The 22321-nt window shown below is 34.1% G+C and overlaps 1 protein-coding gene and 2 non-coding genes across 3 annotated transcripts; all 3 read left to right on the top strand.

Annotated features, from left to right (window-relative positions):
- The first annotated feature begins 7978 nt into the window (after window positions 1-7978).
- LOC111916157 (auxilin-like protein 1) lies at window positions 7979-12735 on the top strand. Its single transcript, XM_023911793.3, has 7 exons — window positions 7979-8575; window positions 9206-11055; window positions 11727-11797; window positions 11871-11936; window positions 12023-12112; window positions 12191-12367; window positions 12438-12735. The coding sequence occupies exons 1-7, from the start codon at window positions 8217-8219 to the stop codon at window positions 12471-12473; spliced, it is 2649 nt and encodes an 882-aa protein (XP_023767561.2). The 5' UTR covers window positions 7979-8216; the 3' UTR covers window positions 12474-12735.
- A 3631-nt stretch (window positions 12736-16366) lies between these two features.
- TRNAS-AGA (transfer RNA serine (anticodon AGA)) lies at window positions 16367-16448 on the top strand. The gene has a single exon. It is a non-coding gene; the product is annotated as a tRNA-Ser (tRNA).
- A 4967-nt stretch (window positions 16449-21415) lies between these two features.
- On the top strand, window positions 21416-21497 carry TRNAS-AGA (transfer RNA serine (anticodon AGA)). Its single transcript has one exon. It is a non-coding gene; the product is annotated as a tRNA-Ser (tRNA).
- Window positions 21498-22321: the final 824 nt, after the last annotated feature.

Raw genomic sequence — 22321 nt, 5'->3', positions numbered from 1 at the left:
TTATTTCCAACTTTATATATTTGTTAATTTCGATAGTTGACTTTTGATTGGAATTTCATAAGACTTCCAATATTTTACGAATGATTCTAAACATAGTTTTACTTTAAATCCTCATAAAACTGTCTTGTTAGAACTCAAAACTCAAAATCATATATTAAATAATATTCGTTTTTAAACAAAACACGATAACTGAAAGTGTATGTTACAAAAACCTCCTCCTTTTGAGGATTTCGTCCCCGAAATTACAACGATTTAAACAAATGGGGATATTTCGCTCTTATCTCATTCTTATTTCCCAAGTACAATTTGGGCCTCTATGGTGTTTCCACTTGAAAAGCACCAACTCCACTTATTTGTTACGTAATTTAGTCGTTCTTTCATTTATGATCTCTTCAGGATCTTCTACATATCTTAATTTATTATCCAGTTTCACTTTGGATAACAGAACCGTTTCATCATATATGCTTAAATATTTACGCAGATAACTCACATGAAACACATCATGAATACCTGCCAAATCTTCAGGCAATTCCAAGCGGTATGCTTGCTTACCAATTCTCTGAATGATTTTGAAAGGACCAATAAATCTAGGACTTAGTTTTCCTTTCTTTCCAAATCGCATAATGCCTTTCCATGGGGATACTTTTAGCATTACGAAATCACCCACCTGGAATTCTATGGGTCGTCTCCTCTTTTGCACATAAGAATTTTGTTGATCCTAGGCTGCTTTCATTCTTTCTTGTACAATTTGAATCTTGTCAATGGTATCTTGAATCAATTTAGGGCCTCCAAGGATTTTTTGTCCTACTTCACGTCAACATAATGGAGTACAACATCTACGTCCATATAGGGCTTCATATGGTGGCATTTTGATTGAAGCGTGGTAACTGTTATTATATGAAAATTAGACAAGAGGTAAGTACTTGTCCCAGTTACCACCGAACTCTAAGACACATGTACGAAGCATATCTTCTACTGTTTGGATTGTTCTCTCCGTTTGACTGTCTTTCTGGGGACGATAAGCGGTGCTGAGAGCAATTCGAGATACTAATTCACGTTGCATACTCGCCCAAAAATGAGAAGTGAAGCGAGTATCACGATCGGAAATAATATTTAGTGGCACGCCAAGTCTTGCAATAATTTCATGTAAGCATACTTGTGCATATTTCTCCATTGGAGCTGTTTCACGCATGGCAAGAAAATGTGCACTCTTAGTCAGTCGGTCGACAATTACCTAAATGCTATCATTCTGTCTCGTAGTCTTTGGAAATTTGGTAATAAAATCCATGGATAGCTTCTCCCATTTCCATATAGGGACATTAATACCTTCTGGACTACCATATGGCTTTTGGTGTTCCGCTTTGATTTGTAAGCATACTAAGAATTTATGTACGTATCTTCCAATGTCTCTCTTTAATCCAGGCCACCAATAATCGGCTCGTACATCATAGTACATTTTACTTGTACCAGGATGTATTGACAGTTTATACTTATGAGCTTCATCTAAAATCTTATGTCTTAAGCCACCAATCTTTGGAATTCATAGTCGATTCTTAAATATTTTTAGTCCACGTGGATCATCAATTAAGATATCAGCATAATGTATCATCCCTTCATTCTTCACATTTTCTGACTTTCAGGCCTCTACTTGTCATTTTTCTAGTTCATCAAGAACAGTGAACTTTACGGTAGTGTGGGTAATAACATAACATACACTATTATGATAAACCTTCCTGCTAAGAGCATCGACAACTACATTGGCTTTTCCAGGATGAAACAGGATTTCACAGTCATAGTCTTTGATTAGCTTCATGGCTCGATGTTGTCTCATATTTAATGTTTGCTGACTGAATATATACTTGAGACTTTTGTGGTCGGTAAACAATTGACATTTTGTACCAAAAAGATAACGTCTCCAAAGTTTTAGGGGAGACACTACTGCAGTGAGTTCGAGGTCATGAGTGGGATAATTATTTTCATAATCTTTCAGTTGTCTTGAGGCATAGGCTATCAATTTACCACGTTGCTTCAGCACACAATCGAGTCCCAATCTTGAAGAATCGCTATACATGAAGAAATCATTATCAGCTTCTGGAAGTGATAAGATTGGAGCTTGAGTCAAAAGATATTTTAAAGTTGAGAAAGCTTTTTCTTGGGCTTCACTCCATTCGAACTTTGCTTCCTTTCGTGTAAGAATTGTGAGAGGTACAACTATACATGAAAAATCTTTAATGAATCTCCGGTAATACCCCGCGAGACCCAAGAAACTGCAAATTTCAGAAGCATTACGAGGCGCTTTCCAATTCTGAATGGCTTCAATTTTGGTAGGATCTACGGATATACCGTCACAAGAAATCACATGGCCGAGAAATTGAACTTGGCGAAGCCAAAATTCATATTTCGAGAATTTAGCATATAGTTTCTCCTTTCGAAGAAGTTCTAATATTTCATGAATATAAATGGCATGATCAACTTTAGACTTGGAATAGATTAGAATATCATCAATAAATACAATGACAGATTTATCGAGCATTGGACGGCATACCCGATTCATCATATCCATAATATGGCAGGAGCATTTGTCAAACCAAATGGCATGAAAAGGAATTCAAAATGCCCATAACGCATACGGAAAGCAATCTTCGGTACATCCTGCTCGTATACTTTCAACTGATGATCGCCAGATTTCAAATCAATCTTCGAGAAATAGCTATCACCTTGAAGTTGATCAACTAAATTGTCAATGTGAGGTACTGGGTACTTGTTCTTGATAGTTACCTTATTTAGCTCATGGTAATCAATACACATTCGCATCAAACCGTCCTTCTTCTTGACAAACAATACTGGAGCACCCCACGGAGAGGTACTCGGTTGAATAAAACCTTCGTTAAGTAATTCCTGCAGTTGGATCATCATTTCCTTAATCTCAAATGGCGCAAGACGATAAGGAGTCTTTGCAATTGGAGCATCACCAGGTACAAGATCAATTCAGAATTCTACTTGCCTATCTGAAGGAAGTCCAGGAAAATCATCAGGGAAAACATCAAGATATTCATTAACAACAGGAACGTCATTTACAGTTTTCTTCTCCTCTTTTGAGATATCAACGGTGTAGGCTAGATAAATAGAACATCCCTTTGATATGAATTTACGAGCTTTTAGGAAATAAACTATTTTTACGATTTTAAGTCTTTGTTCACCGTAGACATAAATAGGAGTCTCCCTTTCAATGGGAATATGTACTATCTTTTCATAGCACAAGAGTTCTGCATGGTTCTTTGACAACAAATCCATGCCAAAAATAATATCAAAGTTGGGCAAGGAGATAGGAATTAGGTTAGCAAGAAAATTATAGCCTTCAATTTCTACCACACAATCCCTATAGAATTTTATCAACAACTAATGATATACTTCCCGCAGTATCTACATGAAATGGTTGCACGAGTGCATAGCAAGAAATTTGAAAGGAATACGCAAACTCATGAGACACAAAAGAATCCGAGGCACCAGAATCAAATAAGATGTGAGCAGGTCTAGAGTTGACAAGAAATGTACTAGTCACAACATTTGGGTCTTTACGTGCCTCCTCCGTGGTAATCTGAAATGCACGACCTTTAGCTTTTGTCACCTCCTCCTTTTTAGTCGGAGTACTCTTTGGTTATTGAATGAAAGATTGAATCCTCGTCGGTTGTTGAACAGAAGCTTGACTTCCCGCCACTTGGCTAGTAAGAGTAGGGCATAAGCGCTTCCTGTGGCCAACAACATAACAAGCAAAGCATGTAACATTCTTCATCGGGCAAATGGACTTCATGTGGCCTATTTCTCCACATCCATAACAAACCATTGATCCTTTTTCTAATCAGAATTCTCCCGGATGATTCTTTCCACAATTTCGACACAATAGTGATTGAAGAGAAACAGATTGTGATCTACCACAGGCACGGGGGTATTATGAGATTGCACTTATTTGCAAGGATCAGTTTGAATAGATTGAGCTGGTGGAATAGAGGAAACAGGAATAGTTCGATCAATACGTGGATGCTTCGGTACAGAAAAAATGGCACCACGTATTTCTAAGTCATGCTCGGGCTTTCGGGCATACTCAACAGCTTTATCAAATGATAGAACATCCCGATTGCTCACGAAGTCGTGGATTTCATATCGTAATCCCTCCATGAATAACTGAATTTTATTGTCTTCAGTTGGAATATACTTTGTAGCAAACTGTACTTTTTGATTGAATTGAGTTTCATATTCATTCACGATCATTCCTTCTTATTTAAGTTTGAGGAATTTTTTCTCCAATGTTCTCCTCATGTCCAGAGGACAATATTTTTCTAGCAAGCGAGTTTTGAACATTCCCCAAGATAAATTCTCCTGGTCATACTCGTTGAGAGCTTCAAATGTTGCTTCCCACCAGACCAAGGCTTCTCCGTTGAACATTGCAGAAGCATAATTAACCTTATCTTCATTAATCATATGAGAGATACAAAATCTTTTTCCATGTTCTGGATCCAGGTAAGAACAACAATGGGATTAAGGGCACCTGAAAACTCTATAGCACCACTACTCTTGAAAGTTTTAAATGAGGGACGTTTCACCTCCCCTTTTGAAGATTCTCCGATGGCTTTCTCTTTGCCTTTATCACCATTATTTTTGTGTTCTTTGAGAGTCTTTCGAATAACACCAGTAAGTTTACCCAAGATTCACTCCTCACGAGGGGATAGTATTTATTTCATCAGGATGAGGATCTCCACCCACATCTGGTGTATAGCTACCTTCCTGTTCAGTCATTGTTCTGAAAATTTGGAGTAACATAGTATTTTAGAATATTAGGATTTATTATTACTTAATACTTTACTTAAGTCTTTCCTATGGTTTGTATCCATATACTTACAATGAATCCGTTCATATATTGAACTTCTTACGGTTTAAGTCTAAATATCAATCCGTGGTATTTAGTTCACTTAAACTACTACTCTGATACCGTGATTGTGAGAACCCCTCTATAAAACTACATCATATTACTTCAAAACATGCTACATGCATATTCATAAACAACATTTTACATTGATAGTTTAATTACACAAGACTGGATACAAACCGACTAAGTTTTAATATATTTTATAACTACCCAGGAAATTATAATTTTATACATACACGATTACTAAATACAAAAGTAATATTATTAACTATTCTATATATTCCAACAGTATGTGTCTATACTGGATACTTATTACCTGCAATAGTTAAACACTGAGAGGGATAAGCGGTGACGCTTAGTGAGTTCAAAAATAGATACAATATAACGTTCTATCATATATATACCAATATGATAGAAGCAAAGAGGAACAAAGAAGAACAAAGGCATATGTGAATCATGTGACAAACTTTCCATATCAACAAATGATCCGATTCAAAGATTTACAATCAATGAGATACATCAATTTCAACTTGATATACAACAATACGACTTCTGCCTATGTGGCATAAAAAATAAATGATTTCTGAATTAATATTTTGCTAGAATTTATAGGCTTTCAGCCCTATCCAGCATTCTGCCAATGCCAAAGTGATGCTTACTCATTCACTTCATGGTCAAAGGCTACATATCAATACCCAAGTGATGCTTAGTCATTCACTTTGTGGTCAAAGGTATAGCTCATTATCATAATAACATGGGAAAGCATAGTGCACATATAACACATAACATATAATTGTTCCTATAATTTAAACTCACCGTGAAATAACCGGAGGTTAAAATAGTAATTTGGGCAACACTTCGTTTCTATAATTAACTTTCTTTGATAAAAACCGAGAGCTTTATTGAAAACCGGGCCTTGCAAGGGTTGAGCTTCAAACCCAAAAGATAAATTTCTCGGGGTCTTCGGGCACTTCGAGACGTTTTTCAGGTGTTAGGTGTTATCTCGGGGCTTCGGGGGTTTAAAAGTAGCTTAAAATAAAGTTTAGGGTGTAAAACTGTGCAAAATTCTAACCAAAACCGGGAGGGTTCACACCTCCCTTTTATACATTGCGAGGGTTCGGATCCGAGGGAAGAAGAAGCCACCCGACAGCTTCGCAGGCGAGGGGGAGGGCCAGGCGTCGGACAGGAGGCGAGACACGCGTCTCGGTTCGGATGCCTCCACCGCGATGACACGCGTTGGATCCAGATTGGGTTGCACTTCGGATGCGAGGAGCCGACGACACGTGTCGGACATGAAGCAGATGCGAGAGGCGGGTGACGTGGCTAATTCTAGGCCGTGTGTATGCGAAATTTCTCGAATTTTGTGCCAAAACTTCAAAAATTCATAACTTTCGCATACGAGCTCCGTTTTCGACGTTCTTTATATGCACGCGTAGGTGAGATTATACTCTACAACTTTCCTTTAGACTCCGTTGACTAATTTTGACTTTAGTTTTAGTATTATTATTTTTAACAGACCGGGACAGGAAAATCCGTTAAAAATTCATAACTTCTTCATCCGACGTCTATTTTCGTCTGTCTTTTACCGTTGTACTACTATTGACGACACCTTCTATTATCGTTTAGGTTGTGTCGGCTAAAAATCACTCGATCTTTATTTCTAGTTTTGAGCTGTATACTGTTATACCGAAACTTAGAAAAATCATAACTTCCTCATACGATATTAGATTTTGACGTTCTTTTTATGAAAATTCTTGGTTTAACGAATAATACGACTTTCATTTAGATTACTAAAGCTAAAAAGTAGTTTATTGAAAATTCACTTTTTACGCTAAATAGTGTTTTGTTGGTTTTGTCGCGGATCTTCGATTGATCATAAGTTCTTCCTTATAACTCGGATTTCAATGTGGTTTTTGGCTTTTTGCCTAAATGTTTCTAACGAGATAATCTACAGCTTTCAATAACATTATTTTTATTTATTTCGAACTTTATATTTTCGTTAATTTCGATAGTTGACTTTTGATTGAAATCTCATAAGACTTCCAATATTTTCCGAATGACTCTAAAAATAGTTGTACTTTAATTTTTCATAAAACTATCTTGTTAGAACTCAACACTCAAAATCATATATTAAATAATATTCGTTTTTAAACAAAACACGGTAACAGAACGTGTATGTTACCTGAATGGAAGAAATACTTTGTTTTGGCTTGATAATCGGCATGGGTCGAATATTTTTAAGAACAAGTTTCATAAACTTGTTTGTTCTTGATACAAATCTAGAGGCGTGCTTATCAGATCGGTCCTCAAAAACACAGATTTTGGAGGTGTTTGTGAGATATCCACGAAACGGTGTTACGGGTTCTCAATGGGATGAGCTGCGAGAAATCATCCAGGAGGTGGTTTTATTCGATTCGTCTGGTTCTTACTCGTGGGATCTAGAAGTCAAGGAAGAATTCTCGGTTGCCTCAACGGGAAATTTTGTTGATGTACACACTTTGGAGTATTCTAACATTCCTACTAAATGAAATTCTTATGTTCCAAAGAAGTTAATGTTCATGTTTGATGGGTTGAAAGAGATAAGCTTCCCACTGGATTGAATCTAATTTGATCTTACAAAGTTAGAACCAAAAACTATTTTTTTTTTCATTTAAGAATTCAATTTCATCTTAAAAAGTTCAACCAAACACTGAAATACGATGAAACTGGGTTTCAATTCCCCACAATTCCATTACATTCCACCGAACCAAACAGCCTTTTAGTTTTCTTCTCATACTTTTTGTAATATAAGAAAAACTAGGAAGAAAAAAAAATGTACAAAATCCACAAAATGAAGTATAATAAAGGGACTAAATCTTTAAACTACTATATATATCTCTAGAGGTGGACCCTAATAAAATAAAAGGAAAACAAAGTGTGAAAAACACAAAGATTATGTAGAATCTTATGATGTGGTGACACCCACCAGAATACATCCCGCCTACAACTGTTCAACTTTTATAAATTCCTCATTTACATCATTCCATAATTTTATTTATTTTTCATAAATATTTTCTTGTCCATAACTCCAAAAAGAAGTCCTTTTTATTTCTGCAATTTCAGAATTTATTTTCTGTTCCCATTTTGCCCCTCTCGTCTCGTCTACCTCGTCCAACTGAAACACCCCTGCTTCCTCCCACAGTGAAAGCAAAAGCGAAGCCCCACCTTCCACTGTGTGTTCCTGCGTGAGAGAGAAAGCTTTACCAACAGTGAAACCCTAGGATAGGAGCGTATACAGAGATTCTGAGTTCTCATGAAGGGTTACAGAGACAATGGTGGCGCTGCTGGTGGTTTTGGAGCGCGAAATAAGACAGTGTATGACGACGTATTTGGTGGTCCGCCGAAGTTTGGAGCCACAACTCTTCCTCCTCGCCTTGAGGATTACACTGAGATTTTCCAAGGCTTTCACGCCTCCCGAGGCTCTTCAATTCCTATTCTAGATCTTCCGCCGCCGTGCAACGAGTCCGACGACGTTTGGTTTGATTTGCAGAGCTCTAAGCTTGATTACTCTGAGGTTTTCGGAGGCTTCAACGGCCTCGATTTTGCAGTTTCGTATGAAGAACTGTTTAAAATCTCCAAAGTTGGGGATGGTGATTCCTCGGATGATGTTTGGTATGGAATAATTTTACTACTCATATTTAGTTTATATGTTCAATTGATTACCTTCGTTGACATGCTTTAATTCACATAATCAAAGTACAAGCATCCGATTATCATTGAAATGATCGTTGCTATGCTGCTTTGAACTGAATTTGTGGTCTGTAGAAGTATTTTTGTAGATTCATCGTATCAAGGACCTGTTCACAAAGAATTCTCTGATAAAGCACCGAACAAAACTGTTGATCTTACATTGCTTTATAACTAGGCCTCTGTGTTTGATAGGAGTTTAGTTGCAGAATTAGTGTTGATTCCTGGTGGCTGTAGGTGGTAGGTGGTAGGGGCCGAGTTGGTTTTGAGCTTTATTATTTGACCTAGGGACCAATAACATGATTCTCATTGAACCTTCTGTCATTATCTGCAGCTTCATTCAAGCGTACAATGAGCATCAGACAAATATCATGAACTTTAGTAGGGTAGTCTTCTTTTAATTGAAGCAGGATAAATAAAGTTTATGTGCATTCATATAATTTGATAGTTATCATCCTTTTTGTCATACATTTCCATTTCTTCAAAGATTTGTTGTAATAAAACCAAGAATAATCTTAAATCATGGCAAATTTTTTCTTTCTTTTCTTGTGGTAGGACTCCTGCTGAAAGTGAAACATTATCAGATGAATTAGATCCTTACGCCTCAATGGAGATGAATCAACATGTATCCACTGAAGACCCCATTGAATTATTTGGTGTACAATTACAATCCGAGCCTAATTTTGAAGAAGAAAAAGATCTGATCATAAATGATTCTCAATTTCTTGATGTCCCTAATGAAATAGAAAATGAGAAACTGTTCTCATTGGCTAACAATAACAATGATGATTCTTCAAGTAATCATTTTGGTGGAGTTTCAGAAAGGAAACAACTCAAGAAATCTCTTTCACAACCCTTAGATAATGTTTATGACACAGAAAGATATAAACCACATCTTTCTGTATCTGATCTCAGCCTTAAAACTCAGCCTTCAAACTTACCACCACCCTCAAGGCCTCCACCTGTCTTATCTTCAAAAAAGGGGAATTCAAAACTGAAAACTTCTAAAACATTTGCTTTTGAAAAGATGAGAGGTGACAGATCACCACCTTACTTTGATGTTGAGATAGATGCAAGTTCTTCTGCTGCTGCAGATGCTGCAGCCATGAAAGATGCAGTTGAGCAAGCTCAAGCAAAGCTCAGAAGTGCAAAAGAGTTGATGAACAAAAAGAAAGAGGCTCTTCAAATCCATTCAAAGAATAATGTAGCAGATAAAAAGGAAAGGGTAAATGGGGATGAAAGAGAAAGAGAAAGAGAAAGACACAATAAAAAGATTTCACTTGAATCATCATATGAGCAGAAGGAAGATTTTGATTTTAAAAATGTAGAAGAAAGAGAGATTTTTAATGGATTGAATGAGGAAGATGAACACATAAAGGAAGATACTTTATCTCATAATAATATTACTTGCAAACAAAATGAGGAAGAAATTAAGACAAGTGAAGCTGATGAAAGTGAATTGTATGATAACTTGATAGAAATTCAGCTAAAAGATAATGACATGAAACCTGGAGTAAAACTAGTAGAGGAATTTTACAATAAAACCCCTGATGAGTGGGAAGATTATAATATTGCTGCATTTCAAGAAGCTTTTGAGAAAGAACACAAGAAGGAACTAAAGGAATCTGAAGAACAGGTGGGCCCACCTGAAGAACAAGATCATGATCATGAAAGTGAAGAAGAGAAAATCTTACATGAAGAAGATGAGATAATAACAGAGGAAACACAAAATGCTGACGTGGCACAGAAAAACGAGACAATACATGAAACGAAAGAAGGAAGTGAGGAAATGGTTTCTGAAAACGATGTAATTGAAAAGGAAGAGGAGTTGACTGAAGAAGTTGAGTCAAACATAGAGGAGATTTCAGATGTGGTTGACCAAGTGGATGATGAGTTGACTTCTGTATCAAAAAATGAAGCAACCCTAAACAACCCCATAAACAATATGCAAAGTGTGAAAGAAACATCAATGGAGAAGAATGATGAGAAAAACAAGGAAAGAGAAAAGATGGAGAGAGAAAGAGAGAGGATGAGAAAAGAAGAAGAAGAACGAGAGAGACAAATAGAAAGGGAAAAGGATCGAATGGCAATTGATAGGGCAACACTTGAAGCACGTGAAAGGGCGTTTTCGGAAACTAAGGAAAGATCAGAAAGGGCGGCTGTGGAACGCGCTACAGCCGAGTATAGACAACGGGCTTTGGCTGAGGCTCGGGAGAGATTAGAAAAAGCATGTGCTGAGGCTCGGGAAAGGTCATTGGCGGAAAAGACGATGGAGGGTAGGCTAAGGGTAGAAAAAGCAACCGCTGAGGCACGTGAAAGAGCCGAAAAATCGGTTGATGATAAGTTTAGTAATTCTAGAAGTATGGGGTTAAGATATTCCACTCAAAATGCATCATCTTATAATGGTATGAGAAGGGTATTTTCGTCTTTTGCTTATGATAAAAAACAAAACCCTTTTCTATCTTTTTGGATGAGACAAAAGTTTGCAACTTTTTGTCCTATTGACATCAGACTGCGATTGTGATTGCGGTACAAAGGTTCTGTCATGACCTGTCATAGTCCTGTCGTGTTTTAGCTTCAAGAATATTTAACATATGAGAAGGGCATTTATGTCTTTTGCATATATGACTGATAAAAAACAAAACCCTTTTTCCATCTTTTTGGATGAAACAAAAGTTTGCAATTTTTTGTCTTATTGACATTAGACTGCGATTACATTACAGTACAAACGTTTTGTCATGTCATGTCATAAGCTTCAAGAATATTCAATTTTTTTTGTTTTATCTATAAAAAAGATTTTTTATTTTTTTAAAAATATTATTGATACGACGGATAAAAATTAAAACCTTGTCCCATTTGATGGGTCAAACTAGTTTGATCTGTACCTGTTTTGTCTTGTCATGTCTGTCTATTGACAAAAATTTGAAACTTTTATTCCATTGACATCTGTCTGATGCAAATGCAGTACAATCTGTCATGTCATGAATTTTCGAAAAAATTCAGTTTTATTTATTTATTTATTTATATTTATAAAAAAGCGATGTATATATTTTTAATAATATTGTGTTGTATGTAGGAGGTGAAAGCGAATCACCACAACGGTGTAAAGCGCGCTTAGAAAGGCATCAAAGAACAGCTGATCGTGCAGTATGTTATTATTATTATTTATATAAATTTCTTGTTTGTATTTTTTATAAATTATAAATTATTATAAATATAGGCAAAAGCATTGGCAGAAAAAAACATGAGGGATCTTCTTGCCCAAAAAGAACAAGCAGAAAGAAACGTAAACATCTTTAAACTCTATTCCTCTTATAAATTTTCCTATTTTTAATTTTTTTAATTTCTTATTTTGTGTTTCTTTATTTTCAGAGATTGGCTGAAAGTCTTGACGCTGAAGTAAAAAGATGGTGTAGTGGGAAACAAGGAAACCTACGTGCATTACTTTCAACCTTACAATATGTATGTATGATTTATAATTATGATTAAATTAATTTATTTATAATTTAATAATTAATTAATTAATTAATAAAATTTCAGATTCTCGGGTCGGAAAGCGGGTGGCAACCGATTCCTTTAACCGAAGTTATTACTACTGCCGCTGTAAAAAAAGCTTACCGAAAAGCAACTCTTTGTGTGCATCCAGACAAATTACAACAACGTGGTGCAAGTATTCAACAGAAGTATATTTGTGAAAAAGTTTTCGATCTTCTCAAGGTTTGTTATTAATATTAATATAATAATATTAATATTAATATTAATTAATATATTTTTGGGTGGTGTGTAGGAAGCGTGGAACAAGTTTAACTCTGAAGAACGGTAGATGTGAAGGATTTGTGGTTTCTTGAGTTGAATCAAAAGCAAAAGGAAGTAATTTTTATATATTTTTGTCACGTGGTTTTTTCTATATTCTATAATGTATCAGTAATTCAGTATCAATTCGTTATTATTACCGATCTACCACTTGAATTGATTTGACACGTGTGGGTTGGAATCATATAAACGAGGATCAAGTATGAAGAATAGGGGTGATATATTATATATTCTTAATTCTTAATTAATGGAAGGTATCGATTCAATGGGTATGGATGAATCTTAAACCTTTTTTTTTGTGAAAAATAAAAATGCCAAAAGTTGTCTGATAGATTATGAAAGTTTAAGATCGTTGAAGGTGGTTGTGTCTATGAAGGTGGCAAACAGTGTTTGGGGAAGCAATAGAGTAACTAGGCATGGCAGTGGAGCGGCTTTGGAGCAGATCGGCTTTGATGGAAACCGTTAAGCAATCTTCAAATGATGATCCATACCTGACCCGTAACCTGCGTGGTTTTGAAAGATTAAATGCATGCTCTTATCCAACGGATCAACAAATTTCAATTCTTTTACCCGATCCATTTGCAATATTAAGTTTAGGCTATAATTATTCATTAAAACACACAATTGGATTCGATTTCAAAGATTCTAGAGTTGATTACGTTAGAATATTAGAAAACAAACCTGATTATGGATTGTGGAGTGTGGAATATGGAATGTTGATCACTCGATTGTAACATTTTATTCTTGTTCTTAAATCTTGATTGCACCATTTTCTTCTGGCTCTTGAGTCTTGATTGTGGAATATTGATTTCACAGTCGATTACTCGATTTCAAAGATTATAGAGTTGATTATATTGGGAGTCAACTGCAATTGGCCATTTGGATTAGGAACTTAACTGAGAAGTTAAAGTGAAATGGCTAACAATCTAACTCCTCCACTCTTGCATGTGAAGATTGATAAATGTATTATAACTTATTAATAATTAATTTATATTACAAAATTTTAGATGGAACGAGTCATAAATGGATCAAATCGATAATGATCCATAGCAGACCCTTTTAATAAAAGGGTTAGCGAGTATGGGTTGTTAACGGGTAAACGAATCATAAAATATGATCAAAACCATTAATTTTGTATGGATTTTGAGCAGATCAAGCTTAAAACCCGTTCCATTATTAAGTCTAAATTGCAGATGGGTTTCGATATGGCTTAATGTGCTTCCATTTTGGTAAGTTAGTCGTAAGTAAGTATATATATATATATATATATATATATATATATATATATATATATATATATATATATATATATATATATATATATATATATATATATATATATATATATATATATATATATATATATATATATTATTTTAGATTTTTGCCATTTTACAATTAGCGAAATCACAAGTGGCATATGGCCAACTGTGATTTCTTCTTACCAAAACTACCATTTCATTTTTTTAAGCCTATATGAGTTTGTATAAATCTTTAATCTACAAATTGTGCATTAAATACTTGTAAAATTGCAAATGGAAGTCCATGTGCAATTTCCTCTCTTCGAAATACAAGTTCTAAAAGCTTTAACTATAAGGTTTTGTAAATACGATGATGTTTCAACAATATCTTATACATACAAACAAAATAACTAAATATTAGACCCCATATGACATTATTAGATGGAAATGCGGTTTCAGTTATTAAAGAGAATTCCTAGAGCTTGAAAATGTGAGAATGAGGTTCATTTTTTTTACGGTTTAAATATATCGGGTTAATGAACCAAGAAATCACAACACATTAACCAAATTCAGAGAGCTGCCATATGTTTTTTTTGGCTATTTGAAATTTTGAATTATTTCCTTAATTTTTGGCTTTTTCTTGGAAATATTAGGATTTTGGCTAAATTTTTCCTTTTCTTTTTTTTTTTTTTTTTTTTTTTTTTTTTTTTTCTCTAGGATTATGAAAAATGATAAAGGTAATGATAATTGGTACTACCGAAGATTAAGAAAACATTGAAGCTGCAACACTTAGCATAGTTCCTTTCTCTTGACACATTAGAGTATCATGTTCTTGCATTAAATTTATACATTATGTTTGTTTTCTAGAATTTCTTTAGCATACTTCCATTTGAGAGATGAACACTTCTCCATCCTTTTTGTTCTATCTCCATGCCTAGAAAGTAACCCATTTCTCCTTGACAATGTTGCAACAAATCTAAACTTATTCTTGACAGTTGACACAAAACAAGCTAAACATCAACGAATTCTCAAGAACACGAAAACTAGGACCTATTTCACAAAAAAAACAAGATTTTAGTACATCGATCTCTTCTTGACCAAAAGCTTTCGAAAACATGCTATATTCATGCAATGCAACATATTCCTAGAATGCTCGCTAAGAAACACACAAATTTCACTTATTATTAGTATTATTTTTTTTTTTACCAAAATCACAACTTGGCATCTAAAAAATGAAAATATCTTCAAAAAAATTCTTGAGAAATAGCTTGACCTACCTTTATAAAGATTAGGTTCTTTTGGTGATAAACCCAAATCCGATCTTGCAAGAACGATTCTTCTCCAAAATTACCTTAATCTTTTTTTATCAACCTCTCCTTTTCCTCTCTTGCTTACAAGAACATGCTCACCATTATGCAGAAACCAACAAAATGCTCAACCTTTTAAGCTAAAACACAACTTTTCCACTTATGGTAATTGACTTCTAGCCCATTAATGCAACCAAAACTAAAAAATGTTAAGCTTTTCACTCACAATTATTACAAAAACACATTCAAATTATTATAACACATAAAGTATTCATATAACACTAGATGTGAGACCCATGTATTACATAATTTTATTTTAAAAAAATTAAATATGAAATTCTAAACATTTGAAGTTTGAATTTATAAAAAAATGAGAAAAATATTGAATTATTGAAATTAAAGTGTTTCTTTTTCTTAATTTTTTTTTTGATACCGCAATGCCATTTCGATACAATTGTTAAGTTAATACATCTTAGAAAAATAATTTAGATAAATAAACAAAGGAAACTAATGATATTTTAATTTAGTAATTTTAAAATTAGAAGGGAATTCCATTAATGAAAATAATATGCGTTTATTATTACATTTAAATATTATGTGAAACTTAAAAAAATTGAAAAACTATAAAATGACATTTGGAAAAAAAATTAAAATAATAAGAAAAAGCCATGTGACATAATACATTAGAAGAACACAAGTGACAAAATTATTTTCATTTATTAGAGATGATATTCGATGTAATTCGACATCAAATACATCAATTTACTGTTTAAAGAAAAAAAACAAATACATCAACTTACTATTTAAAGGAAAAAAAATAAATACATCAATTGTTTTTTGACATCCCTAATAATCAGGAAGTATAAGTGAAAATATTTCTAAGTATGTTAACCTTTTTTAAAGAAAAGAATAAATACATCAATTTACTATTTTCCCAAAACTTGAATAAAAGCGTCATTCTAAACTTCTCTAAAGTATTTATAATCTAACATTTGATAAGAGTGAATGATGATAATGGCATATTTATGGTTTCACACAGCCTTAACCATTATTTTAAATTCCTCACAAACAATAGTTTTTTTAATTTATTTTTATACTTTTAAATAGACTTGGCAATTTCAGACACGAAGATACGAATCTGTGAGAGACACGACACGACACGAATACACGACACGAATACATCTTAAAATTTGAGATAAAGCTTATTTCTCATCGTGTAATCGTATCGTGTAAAATTCGTGGCTGACACGTTTTCATGACATGAATACACGAATTGCCAGGTCTACTTTTAAATATGCATGTCCACATCCTATAGGAGAGTATATTTACACATGAAACGAAATAAAAACAAAAACGTGGACGTGCCGGAGTGGTTATCGGGCATGACTAGAAATCATGTGGGCTTTGCCCGCGCAGGTTCGAATCCTGCCGTCCACGATTTTTCAATATTTTTAGTTTGTATTTCTGAGTAAAATGAAAGCCTTTTTACCGAATATCATAAATAGTGATATTACAATTAACATACTTGATTTCTTTTTATTTATAGACAAAAGGGCTTTTAATATCATATATAAGTTAAACTGAATATTGCATATTTTACGTGACATATATCGTGATGCATTGTCTACTCAAGAAGACATCCAACACAAACTGAAGTGAACCCACAAATCCCAATTCACCAATTGAGATCATGTAACTTGTAAAGCAAAGAATGCCACTCAGAATCATGGTGTCGATAAATGAAAATACTAATATATATTTAGCAATATTACTTATTTTTAGTTCATTAAATGTTCCTTGAATGTGCTCTACCGGTCAAGTCATCAACATATCTATAATTTCTTTCTTTAAGAACATGTTTTTGTTTTCTCTTGACTCCTTAAAATTGTTTAAACTATTTTTTTTTGCCATTAAAAAAACATTATTTTTTATGTTGTTTAGAAAATATTATTTTTGAAATGACCGATGATAATGATGCTTGGAACATGAATCACTACTAACAAATTGTGATTTAGTGGCACAAAAGTGACACGCCTGATTTGGTTTGTTCTAGTTAACCACCTACATGCTATATGAACTTCAACATCACTATATGAACTTCAACCAACATCAATCTTCAACATGAACTTCAACCAAAATCATCGCTATCTCAAGCAAACAATTTGCCTCACCAACCAACGAACTTGACCCGTTCGTTAACATTTGACCCGTTTTGTTAAAACCAAATTTTCTAGTAGTGACTCACAATCTCCACATGGGGGTCTTGAAGCTTTGTGTAACAAATTTTTTCTTGGTGTGCAGATAGAAGAGAATCAAAAAATTACTTGGATTTTTTGGAAGAAAGTCCCAACGCATAAAAATAATGGTGGTTTAGGGGTGTGCATTTTTTTTTGCCTTAAATCGTGTTTTTTTTATTCAAGTGGGTGTGGCGGTTTCTTTCTAGCCATGACGCTCTTTGGGAGAAAGTTGTTAAGGCGATCCATGAAGAAAAAACTTTAATTGGGTGCTCTTTGCATACTGGTAGCTCTTTTGTTTGGATTGATATCTTGAAAGTGACTTCCCAATTGTACGAGAAAGGCATAGACTTATTTCAGTTTTGCAAAAAAAGGTTGGTGATGTTGCTCTTACTTTATTTTGGGAGGATGCTTGGCATGACGATTCTTCTTTTAAGTCTCAATTATCTAGAATTTATAATTTGGAGTTAAGTAAGTCTACTCAGGTTAAAGATATGTTGGAACATTCGTATTTATGGTTATCTTTTCGCCGGTTGCTTAGGGGAGGGGGGAGTGGGGAAACTCCCAATCGCAAGACTTTTTGGCTTTAGTTGGTAATTTTTCATTGTCTCCTTTATCAGATGGGTTTGGTCGCTTACAGGTGATGGGTATTTTTCTGTGTCGTCTGCGCACATTTTCTTGGATGACAAGATGTGACGTGTTTCTTCTCACTCCACTAGGTGGTGCAATGTGATTCCCATCAAGGTGGATATTCTAGCTTGGAGACTATCTACGGATAAACTTCCTACTATAATTAATCTTGATAGACAGGGGATTGATGTGCCATCTTTGCTTTACCCGATTTGTGATGCTGCTTTGATAAGTTCTTCTCATTTGTTTTTTTTCTTGTCGGCGCTTCGAAGTTACAGGTGCAAATTTTTCATTGGTAGGGCTTTGATGTTCATAATTTGCTCTCATTTTCAGATTGGTGCTCTTGGTTCATGTCACTTCGTCTTTCGGGTAAAGCAAAAATGTGGGTGGAGGGTATATTTTTTCGACTTGGTGGCATATTTGGAAATTTCGATATGCCTTGCTTTTTGCGATTCTCAAGCCGAAAATGGGAAAACTTTTTGATAATTTTGTCACTCAACTTTGTTTTGGTGTAATTCTAGGTTAAAAAAACATTAACTATGTGGATTGGCTCAAAAGCCCTATGCTTGCTATTTCTTGATGTTTTTGTTTGGTTAGTTTCTTACTAGTTGGTTTCTAATAAAATTTTGCCTTTCTCTCTCTCTCTCTCTCTCTCTCTCTCTCTATATATATATATATATATATATATATATATATATATATGTCACACACCCAAACCAAGGATGGCGGAAACGTCCGGGGGTGGAGGACTTCATGTAGAGTATCACAACAACGAGTATAATAGTGCTCAAAGTAAATACAACCATCATAAATATAATTGAAAAAAAATTACACCAAAGTATATGTTTACATGATTCAAATCAATTACATTATGATACAAAATGAATTGTTCGACGATTTATCGTCCCATCCTCAAAACGTGGTTGATTTCCTGTTTCACTGAATTCCTGAGAATATAAGTAGTTTTGAAAAGTGTCAACACAAAGGTTGGTGAGTTCATAAGCTTTTGACAGTAAGAGTTTGAAAATCGATCTTTGTAAAGAGATGTATGTTACCAAGAAAAATCCAATATTTTCCTTACAAAAGTTATGTAGTCCTAAATACCAGGACCGAAAATGAACAACTATTTGTCATACTTAAAAATATAAAAGTGGTTTTAAATCGGCATAAAACCCTTTCTGATGTGAGAAAAATCCCGTAATGAATGATGTGTAGTCTTAAATACCAAGACCGAAAGTATACAATAAAGTATGTAATTGTTGATGTAAAAAGTGATTTTAAATCGACATAAAACCCTTTTTGATATGAAGGCGTATAAGTATTTTTCCATACTTAAAGTAATTTCAGTGAGCTAAATAGACATAACTCGCTAATTTAAAGTTAGAACCCGTAAATCTTATGATTCGTTAATACCACATGTGAGCTATCATAACCATACTTGACATAGACGGCCTCGTAATACGACGTTCTTCAGGCGTCGCCGTTAAATGAGACTTGTCACCACAGACCTGCCGGTCTAGCTGTTGCAAGCAGCTCTGGTGTGGGTTTGTCAAACCCAATATAGATCTATACACAACTATCACGTTCTCTCTACAAGAGACTCTGGTTACAATTTACAGGACTTTTTGACTTTGTTACTTTGGAAGTAACCCGAAGGGAATGACTCACAAATTTATTCATTAACAGATTTACGTGAACTAAACTGAAAACCTTTGGTAAATAAGTTTGAGACGTAAATGATACATAAACTATACCTATTATAGTTTATCCAAAACGTTTGTAGTAGGATGATAGAATCCTTCCAAGTTTTACATATGATAATAAAAGTCTTACTCCCTCCGCCCCAAATTAATAGTCCATTTTTGACTTTAAAAGTTTTTTTTCTTCAATTTTGACCTTAGATAGTTTTATTTGTGTTATATATTACTTGATAAAACTTATAACAATGAAAAAATATTTAAAATACAATCCATTCATATATTTTGCATAAAGTATTATCTATAAAAAACAAAAATATTTAAGGTCAAAATTAAAGAAAAAAAACTTCAAAAGTCAAAAGCGGACTATCAATTTGGGACAGAGATAGTATTTTTAATGCGATCATGATTTATGGTAGTCCTTTTAAATTTTTAGACTAAATTAATGAAATCGTTCCTATGTTTTGATCAAAACTATATGTTTTTTTAAAGCGATCATGATTTTAATCTATATCCTTTGTAGTAGGATTATAGAATCCTTTCAAGTTCTACATATGACAATAAAAGTCTTATGACATGTACTCGCCCTGATGTGGCTTTTACTTTGAGCATGGTTAGTCGATATCAAGGGAATCCTGGTAGAGTACACTGGATTGCAGTAAAAAACATTCTTAAGTACTTACGAAAGACTAAGGACTGGGACCTTACCCTCGGTGGGAGCGATGCCTTGAGAGTGAAAGGGTATAGTGACACTAATTTTCAGACTGACCGAGATAATTTCCGCTTTCAGTCGGGCTGGGTGTTTATCCTGAATGGAGGAGCGGTGACTTGGAAAAGTTCCAAGCAGGAGACCGTAGCTGATTCAACGTGCGAATCAGAGTACATAGCGACGAGCCTATGGAGATTTTCTGTGACAACGAGGGTGTGGTCGCCTTAACCAAGGAACCGATGGATCATGGCAGATCTAGGCACATCGATTAAAAAATATCACTTCATAAGACATCGAGTAGAAGAATGACTCCTCGTAGTGAAGAGGGTATCGTCAAAAGAGAACCCAACAGATCCCCTTACGAAGGGACTGAGTAGGGTTAAACACTTGCAGCATTCTAGGAGTATCGGGCTGAATGACTATATTAGTTTTAGTGATTAGATAGTTGTTTAGAAACTTGTAATAGATAAAATGTAATTGACATTTGATGATTGAATAAATGAGTTTTATTTATGAGTAAAGTTACTATCGTTTGTCAATTGTTTACTATTGTTTCACTTTTGCATGTTTTGATTTTCAGAATAATATGATTATTCAAATTATCCACAATCGATCATGCTTTGGAAGTAGGTTATGAGACTAGACTGTCATGAATTGGCTTGTAGATTGTCTAAGGCGTTAGACATAGCAAAAGTTTGCTACAACGTTCATGAGTGCTCTTGAAATAATATTTGAATATTGGATTAAACTCACGCTCACATAAATCACTTCATGGAATTTATCACGAGTAATTGTGAGACGATAATATTGTATAGTAGTTAAACCGAGATATATGAATACGATTTATAGTCTTTAAACCGAGATATATATATATTACTTCATGGAATTTGTATTAAAGTTTCTTTAATAGTCATTTGGTAGGAGAAAATGGTGATATATGAATAGATTTATAGTTTCATAAAGCGTTATAGACTATCATAAATTGTTTTAGAGATGTTCATAAAAAACAGCTATTTTTTGTATACTTTTATGTTATAGATATTTTTTAAGTATGCATGTCTACCTTTTGCAAACGTTTATGTAAAATAAATCTCTGACAAATATTTATGCAAATCACGCATTGTAGAACAACTTGTGGACGTGCCGGAGTGGTTATCGGGCATGACTAGAAATCATGTGGGCTTTGCCCGCGCAGGTTCGAATCCTGCCGTCCACGGTTGGTTTCTTCCTTTTTTTGAGTTTCTGTTTTTGGGTAAATTGTATAACAATGGCATGCCCTTAAGAAAAGATTTCTACATCTTAAAAATGAATATTTCACATTTTACGTAACATATAATCGGTACGCATCGTTAAACCATTCGATTTACCTTTCCAATGTAAATGCTCTATTTTTTTTGGAACAACGATATATTATTAAAAAACTAATGATATGTTACAAAAATTATAAGACCTTTCTTCTGAGGGGCTTAATCCCTTACCCAACCAGTGAAAAAGTATGATATTTGTGACTAGCTTTTACTAAAAAAAAAAAAAAAATTTTAATAGTTTTTAAAAGCTTTTAACTCATAAAGTAATGTAATTCTAAATTCAAAAATTTAATGTTAATTTTTTTTCCAACAATTCTATAAAAATAAAAAGTTACATTTCAGTTGGGGCAAATAGAAACTTTCTAAACATTGGAAGCCTATTATTGATAAATATCAGTGAAAATTATCAATTTGGAAGGTCAAATGTCTTTCTTTGGTGGACGACTAACTTTATTTAATGCAGTTATCAATAGTCTTCCTTTATATTTTCCCTCTCTCTTTAGAGCTCCCAAAAAGGTGATTAATGTGTTGGATGGTATTAGAAGGCGCTTCTTATGGGGAGGTGAAGAAAATATGAGAAAAATAAATTGGGTTGCTTGGGATGTGGTCATTAACCCAAAACATATGGGAGGATTAGGTGTTAGATGCCTTGACGCAATCAACTTGGTGCTTTTAGCCAAATGGTGGTGGAGATTAGAAATCAGATATGATTCCTTTTGGTGCTCGTGTATTA

The sequence above is a fragment of the Lactuca sativa genome, chromosome 3 (genome assembly GCF_002870075.4).
Source record: "Lactuca sativa cultivar Salinas chromosome 3, Lsat_Salinas_v11, whole genome shotgun sequence".
NCBI lineage: Eukaryota > Viridiplantae > Streptophyta > Magnoliopsida > Asterales > Asteraceae > Lactuca > Lactuca sativa.
This window is presented reverse-complemented; position numbering and strand designations above follow the sequence as displayed.

Bases quoted from the DNA above. Each gene is read 5' to 3' on its own strand.
- LOC111916157 (XM_023911793.3), top strand. From the start codon at position 8,217: ATGAAGGGTTACAGAGACAATGGTGGCGCTGCTGGTGGTTTTGGAGCG. The intron at 12,113-12,190 runs GTATGTATGATT...ATAAAATTTCAG, and splicing joins TACTTTCAACCTTACAATAT to ATTCTCGGGTCGGAAAGCGG. The intron at 12,368-12,437 runs GTTTGTTATTAA...GGTGGTGTGTAG, and splicing joins AAGTTTTCGATCTTCTCAAG to GAAGCGTGGAACAAGTTTAA.